The following is a 12,094-nucleotide window of genomic DNA, read 5'->3' on the forward strand; positions in this document are numbered from 1 at the left end:
TTAGAGGGGCTGGCACCCTCAGGTTCCTCTCCACTTCCCCAATTTGTCAAAACCTTCCAGCCCTTTGTGCAGTCCATCAGGCCAAATACACCCTGCACCCAGGCAACATGGGTCCTTCTAAACTGCAGGTGATCTTCAGCCTGAAGTGCTGAACTAAATCACGTTTGCCCTTTTCATTACAACTGATGCAGGTGCAGAGGTTTTCACACGAATCTTTTTTTTTCCCCCTCGTTTTATTAAAAGAGTTTTTCAGTTGTATTCTGTAACAGTGAGGCCCTGGAGGTTAACTGTAATAAAGACAAGAAACAGTTGCTTTCATTACTCTTCCATTCACAAAAAAAGTTCTCCTGCAAAAGAGATAAGTATCAAGAGATTTCTCTTGCAAGATGCCATTTCATCTCTTTTATAAATAAAATTACCTTGCTCTTCTGTTTCTCATCAAGCCATGTCCTCAGCCGAAGTTTCATACATCTTTTAAAATGTATCAGCAGTGATGGTTGAACAGATGCAATTGCAGCTTCCACAGGAGGGTTTCAAAAGCTTGTTGAGGATCTTAACTAGTCATCCCCTCATTCTTCAGATAAGAAAACACACCTGAAACTTTAAGGACATTATTAAAGTCATGTGGGGATGGAGAATCCAGAGTCCCATTATTTAAACAACATTTGGCAGCCCCCCCTATAAACAGGAGAAATACAGATAAAGCCATGAAGTCAAACCTCACACAGGATTCAGGCAAAATTCCTTATTTCCCCTTCAGAATCCTGTTAAACTATCATTTTAACACACCTAAATCCTCAAGTACGTCCCAATGTCCAGCCTTACACACTTGATGCACAACATGCAAAACTGCAAGATATGAGCTCAAACCTAAACTGAACCAAACCAGCAATACTTTCTTATGTGCATTGACCCACTGGCTTGTGTACCACTGAATTCTACAAATCCTGACAGCCACCACAGAAAGGTAAATTCCAGTGACAGACAAGTAAACCAGTAAATAGTCTTTGCTGTAATGGGACAAAGGCATGTCCCAGTAATCAGAGATTATCTTTAGAGCAGCCTTGCAAAGTAATCATGACTGGGTAACAACCCCAAGACAGAAACTTCTTGCTTGTTTTTAGGTTCAGAGATTGGTCTCTTGTAAAAAGTATCCAGCTAAAAGGAATAGGTAACACCTGATGGGTGGAAATTTTCCAGCCTCTTTCAAAAATTCCTAGTCCCAAGTAGTCCTAAATTCCTCCTACATCTAATCTACCTTCAATCACTGACAACATATAACTGATGCTCAGAGCAGAAAGGTCCACAGAGCTCCTGTTCCAGCCAGTCCCACCAACCCTTGGCCCACCAAAACCTTTCCAGATTCCTGCAACAATCTTCAGATCTACAGTGAAAGACCAAACCCCCCAACTCCAACGAGCCACAGGGAGAGGAGAGCAAAGCATTGCCAGTGTCCCCATGGCAGCAAGGAATTTCTTCAATAAAAATGGCAGGAAGGGAGGGCATAAAAACAATTCCTGCCAATCTGATCCAAAACTACCTACTGGCCTTAAATCCAGCAGCTGGTTTAGCCCTGAGGTTGTAAGTAAAGGACATTGAGTGCTGACAAGAATTTAATTCTGTGAAGAGCCCCAATACATTTGGAAAATATCCTGCCAATCTCCACAGCTTCTCCAGAAAGCAAACTTTATCAAGGTGGGAAAAAACCCTTCCTAGCTCTGCAAGGCAAACTGCAAGAGCCCTGAATCAGGATCATACAGATTAAATACAACAAAAACAATGATTTGGGAACCCCTCACTTCACTGTACATACCTGTTTCCAGGTATATACCAATATACAGGTTCCATAGATCCATATCATAAGCAATTTCCTATCTTTAGCACCTCTCCTGTTTAGCTGCATAATCCCCTCCACCAGATTATTAGTCAGCTTTCTTAAAAAATAATCTATGGCTTTGGCACTGAAGAGCTGGTAAAGGTGTACATAAAACACTGCATTCATGGAAGCTTCCAAAGTTGCATCTTCTCAGCCTAAATTGTTTTTCAATCTGTTTGGTTTTTTTAAAGACATATATATATATTTAGATATTTATATACTTAGATAAATATATGTTTTATATATACATACTTTTTATTAATGTATATATTAAGTATATATATTTATCTTTGAGTGATCAAGCTGATCTGACCCTGAAGCTGGTCTTGTTTTAAGGGCTGTTTGAACCAGATCATCTTCAGAAGTCCCTTCCAACTAAACTTATTTTGTCATTCTAATTAAGTATTCATTTAGAGAGATCTGCATTTAGACCATATGTTTTTTGGGAAAAGGTCCATTAAGGAAATTAATATAAGAAAAGCAGTGTAAGGTATCTATTAAGATAGTTGCTTTGGTATCTCCGTGGTGAACTGAAGTCACTCTGAGGTGGTGCTCAGGTACTGCCCTGGCTCCCAAAGGACCAGGAGCTTGAGATGTCTCAGCAGGGAAGGTCTGAAGGTCCCTGCTGCCCAACCAGTGCTCGAATTCAGAGCAGGCTCTCACATAACAGAACCAAAACAGCAGCTAAAATTTACCTACTGCAGCAACTCACAGGGATTCAGGTTATCACCAGGCTCAAAAGGAAGCTCTAGGAGACCTTCTAGGTAAGGACCTCCCAAGAGCTGGAATCAGTGATGATGTGGCAGCTGAAGCAGTAGGAGACCCCCGAAGCACTGGTTTCTAAATGTGATTCATAGAGCAGAGGGCTGGAGCACCTCCCCAGCACCGTCCCCCGGGATCCCTCCCCAGGCGGAGATGCTGCGGGAGCCACCGGCATCTCCAGCGGAGCTCCAGACTGTTGCCCTCTGCTGGTACACGACCCCTTCCCACACTCCCGCCCGCCACAAGCCAGCAAAACCGGGCTTTAGACATGCACTTTCCTCTAGTCTTTCAAATAAACCACCACTCCTATAAAAATAGAAGTTTTATTCCAACAGCTTCATAATAACCACCTTCAGAGTAAAAACCCCTGGTCATCTTCACCCCCCCAGCTGTGCTTTCTGGGGCCTGAGCTGTTCTACTGTTTACCTTACACAGCAGGAACCCACCAGCTGCAAACATCCTTCCTGCTGCTCCTCTGGCTCTTCCCTGTAGCATAAGCCACGGATGTCACCCGCAGTCACCTGTGTCAGAGGCACAGACTTCCTGCCCTGCAGTCACATTATGTATTTGTCAGAAACCTGCAGGAAGGTTTGCAGATAGATTTTATCGTTTAGAATTGAGTGCTCAAAAGGAAAAAAAAAACAACATTCAGGAAGAAAGCTGTAAAAACAACTGTTGTGGGTGCTGGAGCAAAGGCAAAGGCTGGTATTCAGATGCCTAAACACCAGCAAGTCTCTCTGCCTCTCCTCAGAGTCCATCTATCTACTGAAGTTCTCACCACAGGCTGAACACGTGGACTTGAGAAAAAGTTTAGGCTATGGTCCAAAAAGTGGGATTTTTTTCCCCCCAAAATTTTTTGCATAAGATATCATTTTAATGTGATTCTTCAACTTTAAAATATAACCCTTAATGTTTCCACTATTCCCTTCTGTAATAAGGGAAAATTGCCCATATGCTTCATGAAGATGTATGGCTTAATTAATATTTGTATACTGTAACTCAGAAAGACCAGGATAAACAAACCTATTCTCATTCAGGATCTCACAACCATAACCCAAGTCTCCTTACTATTAGTCCCTGTACACTCATTACCTCACTCTCTTCCTGAAATCTTTAAAAATATTTGATTTCTTGTTCTTTGCAAAAGCCAAGAAACACAGTCCACCACCCTTGCATTGTAACATAACATGCTGCAACACCAACACAAATGGACATCATGTAGCTGTCACACACAAAAATTAAGGCAAGACTGTTTCTGCAGGCACATTATTTTACCTGAACAGCAAAAGCTGTCTCAGGCAGCATGTCTTTCTCACCAGTAACAGATTATCCTGCTTGGTGTTTTCTGGACAAACTCCTTTTTCTGTCCAATCTCCATAGCATATTCAGAGTGGGAACTGTATTTAAAGGGCTCAGCTCGGGTTCCTGTTCACTTACTGGACTTTCGTGGTGTGCTTTTCAGGGCTCAGCTTTCCCATCCTCTCATCCAGGCAGAAGAGCACCCTGTGAGGGAGAAAGAAAACACACTTTGAGAAGGCATCAGAGAGCATGTGGCATCAGCTCACTGCAATCTTTTGGAATAGAGCAGCACCAGCAATACAAGCCCAGGTCCTCCTTCCCAAGGCGATGTTTCTCAACTCCCTCTCTCTCATCTGACTCCCCAACATACCAAAAACAAGAGCTCCCCGTTGCCACCAGCTACCCACAAACCCACGGTAACATTTCCAAAACACACGTGCTGCTGATTCATCACCAAGCCCGTGCCTCAAAGAAGTTGTGAAAGTCAAATTGATGCTGCAGAGTGGAAGCCCAGATTCGAGCTGGTGCTGGGTGAGGAAAAGCAAACTCCCGTAACAGCATCTGAATGACGTAATTAGAGAAAAATAATTTGCCTGCTTTTAAGACTGCAGGAAACAACAGACAGGTGGGCTTAAAGGGAAAGGCACAGCGATGCACACCAGGTCATTGACTGCATGAGCTGGAACTCCTTGTGCTACTGGGGATCTCTCTTTTCCGGGATACATCTCCATGTAGAAAGCTGGCACTCCTCTTGCAGAACGCACTTTGCTAAACACCTTATGCAAGAGGCATCAGCAATTACAACTACAACCACCCTGCAGTCATCTCAGGAGAAAAATCCTGAATTTGCCACCAGGGCCCAAAGGAGCTCTCTCCAGTAAAGGGAGCGCCATTATTCCAGCAGTGGAGGAAAGAAAACAATTAAACAAGCCCAAATGAAGTCCCACAGTGAAGGACTTTGGCCAGATTTGTTACCCAGTAAACTTAACAGATTACTAAAACCTGAAGAGGTACTAGATAACCACAAGGAGAGAACTGGGAATTTAGCTTTAGAGATCTTTCACAACACTGCCACAGGAACAGCCAACGAGCTCGAAACCAGAGGACATCCCTACTGAGGAGGGAGGGGACCTGGAGGATGAAAGAGGGGTAAACTCTTTCAAAACACAGCTGATAGTGCTGTGCTTGTGTACAATAAGCAGGTAAGCACAGGCTGTGCCCTGCCCATGCTGCAATTTGCTCACCAGGGTGTGTGGTTGGGAGAGGAGGCTTCCCACCGGAGCTGTGCCAGTGTGCAGCAAAGAAAACAAGATCATTGATCCACAGAGAACAAGTAAAAAGCACAGGAACTTCCAGTCCCAAACACTACTTGTGCATTTTAACCAGCATTGCTTTAATCCAAATCTGTGCTGGAAACAGGGACAGGACTCCTGACCTTTCTTCTTCCCAGTCAGTGCCTGCAGTGACTACACTCATCCTTCCTTCCCCCAGGGGTTTTGTAGAAAGCAAATTTTCTTACAGAATAGAAAAAATCCATTGTAAAGCTATAGAAAGCAACAAAAGTTACAGAAATGACAGAAGAGACTGAGATGATATTCATCTTTTATATTGACTAGATTACAGCCTAACAGCATGTTTTCAGATGTGTAGTTTTGCCTGTCTTTCCCTTCAACGAGCATTCCCAGGAGAGAAGGGCTTCTGTGAGACAAACCAGTTGGCAATTCCATGGTACAAAGTAGCATTTGAACAAATAAAGAATTTTCAGATTTGTCAGTTCATTCTGCTTCTAAGGAATTTTTCTGCAATGTTAATCAGTGATTTGTACTTTGATGGTGGTGAGCAAATGTGCATCTTGACACATTTCCAGCCAGAAACGTAATCCCTTTCTAAACTGGCATCAATTCCTTACTGCATTACTCATGAAAAGAGATATTTTTAGTAGTTTGATGAATATAATATGTACCAAAATTGCACATAGCTCAACATAGTCCAATTCTTTTTTTTTTTTTCTGGAAGAGCTGTTCTTTCCAGATCTGTGTCTTTTCCATTTGCGAAAGCATTTGGGAATGAAACTGCACACATCATGCTAAGAGGGTCAATATCCAGATGCCTCAGACAGATGGCATTATTAGTCTGCCTGGGCTTGACATCTAGTTTTCAAAGTTAAGGAGCTTTGGTTACTTGGATGGCTGACAATCTGAGAATAGCCCAAGCTCTAAGCCCAGCGTTTACTGCAACAGCAACAGGCAACACTGCAGCTTTGCCTAAACAGACTTTGAGCAAATAAAGTTACACCAAGATTAACCACACTGAGAACACACTTTAAAAAATACTGTTTATGATTCCTACTGGCAAAGGCCAAACCATGGACAGAGAACTGGACTTGAATTTTATTTTTTATGCTGGCTGGTGTTGTTTTATTCTTTTGTTACAGCCTAGACCTGAACTGTTCCATCTTTTTAGCTGTTCAGTCTATTCAGTATATAGAGCTACAGGAAATAGAAAAATCTAAAGAATGTCTCTTCTGCACTGAACTACAGCTTTATAGCCCTTGTTCTTTCAGTGTTCCCACTGCCCATTTTCCCAGCAAGATGTTTTTAAGGGGAATATAGATATGATTAAAACACTCTGAGAACCATACAAACAAGAGATATCAGTTCAAAAACTACTATTCCCTCCCATTTATACATAACAGAAATTGATGAGAGTTCTGGGAGCAGAGAAGGTAAAAAGACTAGGATTTGTCAAAGGAACATCAAGGAGGAAAGCACTCAAACTCCATCAGCCCCTTTACAAGTCCTAGCTACAGAGGTAAATGATAGAAAATTCCTAGGGAAAAACACAGAGACTTTCACCCTGTTATGAGAAATACTCACCTGACACTCATCAACAGTTATACTTACATTACAACACAAAGAAATACTCATTAAGGTAAGTGGAAGTAGAGGTAATGCCTGTGTGTACACATACACATGCCAGAAATAATAGAGTGGTAATGCTTCAATAGATCTAAAAAATGCCTATCAACAAAAGCAAATAGTGCTTGCCCAGGCTGGCTCAGATGTCCCTGTGGTGTGCTTGCATCGTGAAATACATTTTCAAGTGAAGCAGGGATACAATTGTTTTATTCATTCAAGAAATACAAAAATAACAAGCAGAAAACTCATCCTTAGCGGATGCATACATCAGATCACAGAATCAGTTATGCAAAACATGTTAAATAACTCACTGTTTTGTAAACCACACCTCTGGCTAAGGTGAAAGACTGAAATTTTGGGTGTTACACTTTCAGTCACCTAATACTAATCCAAGGTATTATGCACAGACAGTTTGGAAAACGTACTGAAAATGCCTTCTTCCTAAGAGCTCTGAAAGTAAAGGTCTGGAACAATGTAAACCACAGAAATGTGGTACCAACTGTTGATTATGTGATAAACACTAATCCATAATATCTACAACAGGACAAGCAATGCTAATCTAAAGGCTTGGCTAAGCTGCCTTCTATCAGAAAACCAACCCTCTCCCAGACTGTCGGAGCAAAACCCCGTTCTCACAACGCACACCGTGTTCTGTTCACTGTGTGCACATCACAGGGGTGTCCTGCAGGTTATTTCTTAGACACCAATTAACAATTTAAGCCAAGCTTTTGCATTTTAGAATGAACATTCTGAGGCACATGGAAAAAAGCACCTGCTCTATTTTCAGACTTGAATGGGAGGTTGGGGTCCTCAGCACCATTCCAGCTCAGACCCTTTCCAGCAGGAGAAGGAATGCCATTATTTTGGGACAATAGTATCAGCTGACAGGGCAGAATAATAAACCAGTGTTCTGATCTACACCATCCACTTAGGTCTTCCAATGCTAAATGATAGCAAAATTTGCTTTATAGAAGGGATCTAAGTTGGAGGGAAGGTAGGAGCAAAGCACACCATAAAGCATTTGAGAACTTTAACATTTTTAGACATCTTAAATATTTCTGCTTCACAGGTCGTTAAGTGCATGTGCAAGAAGTACCTGACAGAGTTCAGGCCCCTCCTGTCAGTGCCCAGCTCTGCACACCCCAACCTCCTACAGGTCTGGGCTCCTGTGAGTGCAGTGAGAGACCCAGAGCCAGCACTGGAGCCTGAACTGCAGCTGCACCACTCGCAATTATCGCAACACCCAACACAAACCCGACAGCTTGCTCAGCTCTGGAGGGCAGGGACTGTCCACCCAAGCACACTAGAGAGCCTGCAGGGCAAGACACAGCTTTTATTTTGCAAGTCTGTCACTGCTGTCAGTGACCCACAGAGATTTGCTGCCACTGAAGCTGTTTCAGCCAACACTTACCACTGTTCTAAACCAGCTTTTCATCACCTACTGTAAAACAAACACGTAGGAGGTACTTCCATCACCTTGTGCAAGTATCATTATATTATGTATACAGGTGTTTCAGCATGTTTCCTTTTAATGCAGTAGAAGCCAGTATTATAAAAGTGTGAGTTAGGCTAATTTTATTAGCCAAATAAAACGTACAAGTCATACAAGAAGCAGAATCAAGAACAAATTATACTTTAGAGTAGACATGGACACCCATTGCTATTAAAAAACTACATGTACATCACAACACAGTCTGAAAAGTTTGGTTTGGGGAATTTCTTTTTGGTCATGCAGATTACAAAAATAAAAACAACTTCTGTGTTTTAAGAAAACTACTACACTTTTACTTTATTAAATGTTAAAAGTAAACCAGTTGCTCTCACTATTCCATTTCTCACAGGTGACACCAGCACAATCCAGTATTCAGTTCTGAACAGAAGGCCATTAAATTACTGACATATTTTCAGACATAGGAACTTCAGAACTCAAACTAAGGGACAGCAAACTAAAGTTACTTTATTTCTATCTGTGACCACCCTAAAGCAACTGTGAAACCACAAACTTTTACATGCCAGCTATAACACTTCATGTCATCTCAGTTCTTCCCACACACCTCTATGAAGACAAATCCACCCAGGGGGCAGAAAATATTATTAAATACCTTTAAATAAATAAGCAAGGCTTTATCAACAAATCTGATTACTAGGAACTGTACTAGAAGCAGCTCTGTATTCAAAGGTAAGTCACTGTGTCTTTAATGCTACCCAATACAGATTTGCATCTTTCTATACCCCAAGGTACATCCCAGCACTGCTGCCCCAAGTGCTGACACGAGCCTCTCCAACATCACCTGCAGTGTCAGAAGAATTTCTTGCTCCAGAGAGACTAGAGGTCAGGGCAGAGCAAATGCTACTCACTCAAGACACCACAAAACACTGTTAAACAGGTGACAGTCTTTTCAGGAAGAGACAAGGGCAGCACACTCCCCAATACAGGTGCAATTTCTGGGATCAACTCTTTAGCAGACATGAGTCCTACAAGGACTATTGCACAGAGATAACCAAACAGCACATTTCAGTACAAGGGTTCCCAAACTGTCAGATTTCACACACAAAGTCACCTTTTTAAAAAAACCTACTTGTTTCTAGTATCAACATATTCTGCCATGGCAGGTAACATATGAAAAGACCATAAAGCTGTAGTTGGTGCACAAACCTTTACCCTCCCGAGTCAAATGACAAGCCACATCACGACAGTGAATTTAGCCATTTCTCTCTGAACTAGGTTGTTCCTTGATAAGGTTAAGGCAACTCACCACTGCGAGGGACTAAATCATACACCCAAAACCAAGACATAACCTAGAACTCAGTAGCTCATTTCAGCTACAAACAGGAGAGCTGTGCTTCAAGTGAAGTTCAAGGACGACTGTCCAACATGGTTGTAAAGTGCAAAGGTACAGTAAGAACTTCAAGCTGAAATAAAACCACCTGAAGCTGTGTGCTGACAAGAGCTGGCACTTGCAGTGTTTTACAAATAGTTCTCTGAAACTACTTTGATTTACAACATATCAATGATGCTGGTTCACAACAGAGGCTAACAAGCTTTTGAGACAAAAATTACAATGTAGTTGCAAACGGCAAGTTATTTGGAAACTATTTATAAAAGCTAAGCTAAGCCAAAGGAACCAGTCTCGCTCTAAGAGACATGAATTACCACAATCAAGAGGAAACTCAGCTCCTGGTTTAAATCCTGATGATACCAAAAGGTTGTCCTGTTTATTTAAGCACAAGTGATTAAGTTGATGCAGTTTCACTTCTAATAGCAACAGAAAGACTCATTTCAATTAAAATCAGCACCAGGTTAGATTGACATCAAACAGCAACAGTACCTTGAAATTTCATGCGAAATCCTTCAGCCCAGAAGCACAAAGCCCTAGACACTGAACTTCCCACTGGGATCAGTGGGAATCATATGCCTAATATCTTGCATATCTGGAGCAAAGCAAAAAGCAGGTTTTACGATGCAGTCCCATGAAGCATCAGCATAAAGGACTAAGTGCTTAGAAACCTGAAGTCAAAACAACTTTGTACTTTTGAAATCCATGCCCCGTATCATATATACTCTCACTCAAGCATATAAGGAATTCAAATCTTTTATTTGATATCCATAAACCCATAAACGTTGCTATTCTATATTTCTATGCAGGAAGGCAGTTTTCCCCTAAAACATTATGCTTTTTAATAAACAACAAACTTTTAATTCTATTGCGTGAAAGGGCTACAAATATACATTTGTTAATCAAGCAGACTACACAGATATTTTTGCTTTACAACTGGCACCTATATTGCTGGTACACTTGCTGGCTCAGTTCTCAGAGCACTTTGCCCATGGAGTTTAGGTTACCACTTTCTGAAATATGGGCAACTGCAATTATTATTTAAAAAATTACGTGCTGAGGCAGGTATTGCAAATCCATTCCTTTTTTTTTGTTTCCCAGTCAGTACTCACAGAGCCCATCTGTATTCACAGTGCAGGTGTCATTGCACTCTACACCAATCTGGTGGCATAAAATAATGTTCAAAAGTCTGGTACAACTGTTAGCAAACCGGTTTTGCTCCCGTTTTAAGGAAGCCCACAGCACGGAGCTGCCATCCCGACAGTAGATGGAGCTGCGAGAATTCGCCGGGAAGTTTAAGGAAGGACAATAGTTCCGAGTGAAAAAGTCTGTTAACCCGGTACTTTGAAAACAAGTACGTGTTAAATAGAAGGGACAAATGTCGACCCTTTCCTGGAAGGAATCACACACAGACAAACCCATAAGAGGACTTGAAAACTAAGCAATCGGAAATTCTGAACATTTTATATGAATGAAACACATGCTTAACACAAACTATTTCATCAAAACTACACAGTACATACGTTGATGGAAAAATCCTATAGAAAAAAATTGACCAACCATGTCAGCACGTCAAACTGCCTAGTACAAGATGGTGGATGCACACGAACTAAGTGAGAACGAGAATTTAAAAAACAGACCACATCCACGGATTAGTACTTCAAAAATTTCTCTGTCAAGTGTTTCAAAGCCACTAGCAAAAAAGTCAGTTAGGACCTTTACTGGCAACAAAATATTTACTCTAAGTACATAAAGATTTTTAAAGCAGAAGAACACTTGTTTCAAACCTAGAAAAGCCTGAAAACCGTACGGAATTGATCCTAGGAAAAAAAATTAGACGTGTAAAGGTCAATGAACACAATGATTTATTTAAAAAATAAAAAACGTAAAAACCATTTTTTTTCCTCCTTTACAGAAATGTTAAAGTCAGTCATGGGATCCGAGTAGCTTTTGTAGAAAAAAACGTAGTAGCCAGGTATCGAGTCCTTACAACAAAGGAATTCCCCCCCCATCCCTCCCCAGTTTTTACTCCAGATCAGCGAGACATTTCCCACCCCACACCCCCCCAAAAAACAAATTAAAACAAGACATTTTTCGTTGCTAGTATAAAAACGACCAAGGTCCAAGTAATAATAAAAAAATAGAGTCCATCAATGACTGTAACACAAAGTATGTGTATGTGGGGCCCAGTCCATCTTCAGAGAGAACGAAGTGGCACAGGCAGCAGAGGCGACCCTCAGGGGGCATTTAGGAGCCGCTCCCACAGCAGGGAGGCATTTAAAAAGAGCTGCCGTTCGGCGGGTGAGGGGAGAAACCATTGAGAAGCTGCCCCGTATCGAAGGGAGGGCTCTCCACGCCTCCCTCCTCAATGGGTATGGGCACTCCAAGCTCAGAACGAGCCG

At 41.7% G+C, this 12,094-nt stretch overlaps 1 protein-coding gene across 2 annotated transcripts in view; it reads right to left on the reverse strand.

The window, feature by feature from the left end:
* KLHL3 (kelch like family member 3) overlaps window positions 1-12,094 on the reverse strand; it is a 67,013-nt gene that overhangs the window by 44,483 nt on the left and 10,436 nt on the right. The window contains exon 2 of one of the 2 annotated variants that reach the window (XM_018081049.2): window positions 4,076-4,141. In XM_018081049.2, coding sequence (XP_017936538.1) covers window positions 4,076-4,116 — 41 coding nt within the window. In that variant the 5' untranslated portion in view covers window positions 4,117-4,141. Of the gene's footprint in view, window positions 1-419; window positions 595-4,075; window positions 4,142-12,094 lie in introns of those variants that run through there. The other variant, XM_008921055.2, reaches the window with a different exon arrangement.

The sequence above is a fragment of the Manacus vitellinus genome, unplaced genomic scaffold, assembly GCF_001715985.3.
Source record: "Manacus vitellinus isolate BGI_N305 unplaced genomic scaffold, ASM171598v3 scaffold_51_pilon, whole genome shotgun sequence".
In the NCBI taxonomy this organism is placed as follows: domain Eukaryota; kingdom Metazoa; phylum Chordata; class Aves; order Passeriformes; family Pipridae; genus Manacus; species Manacus vitellinus.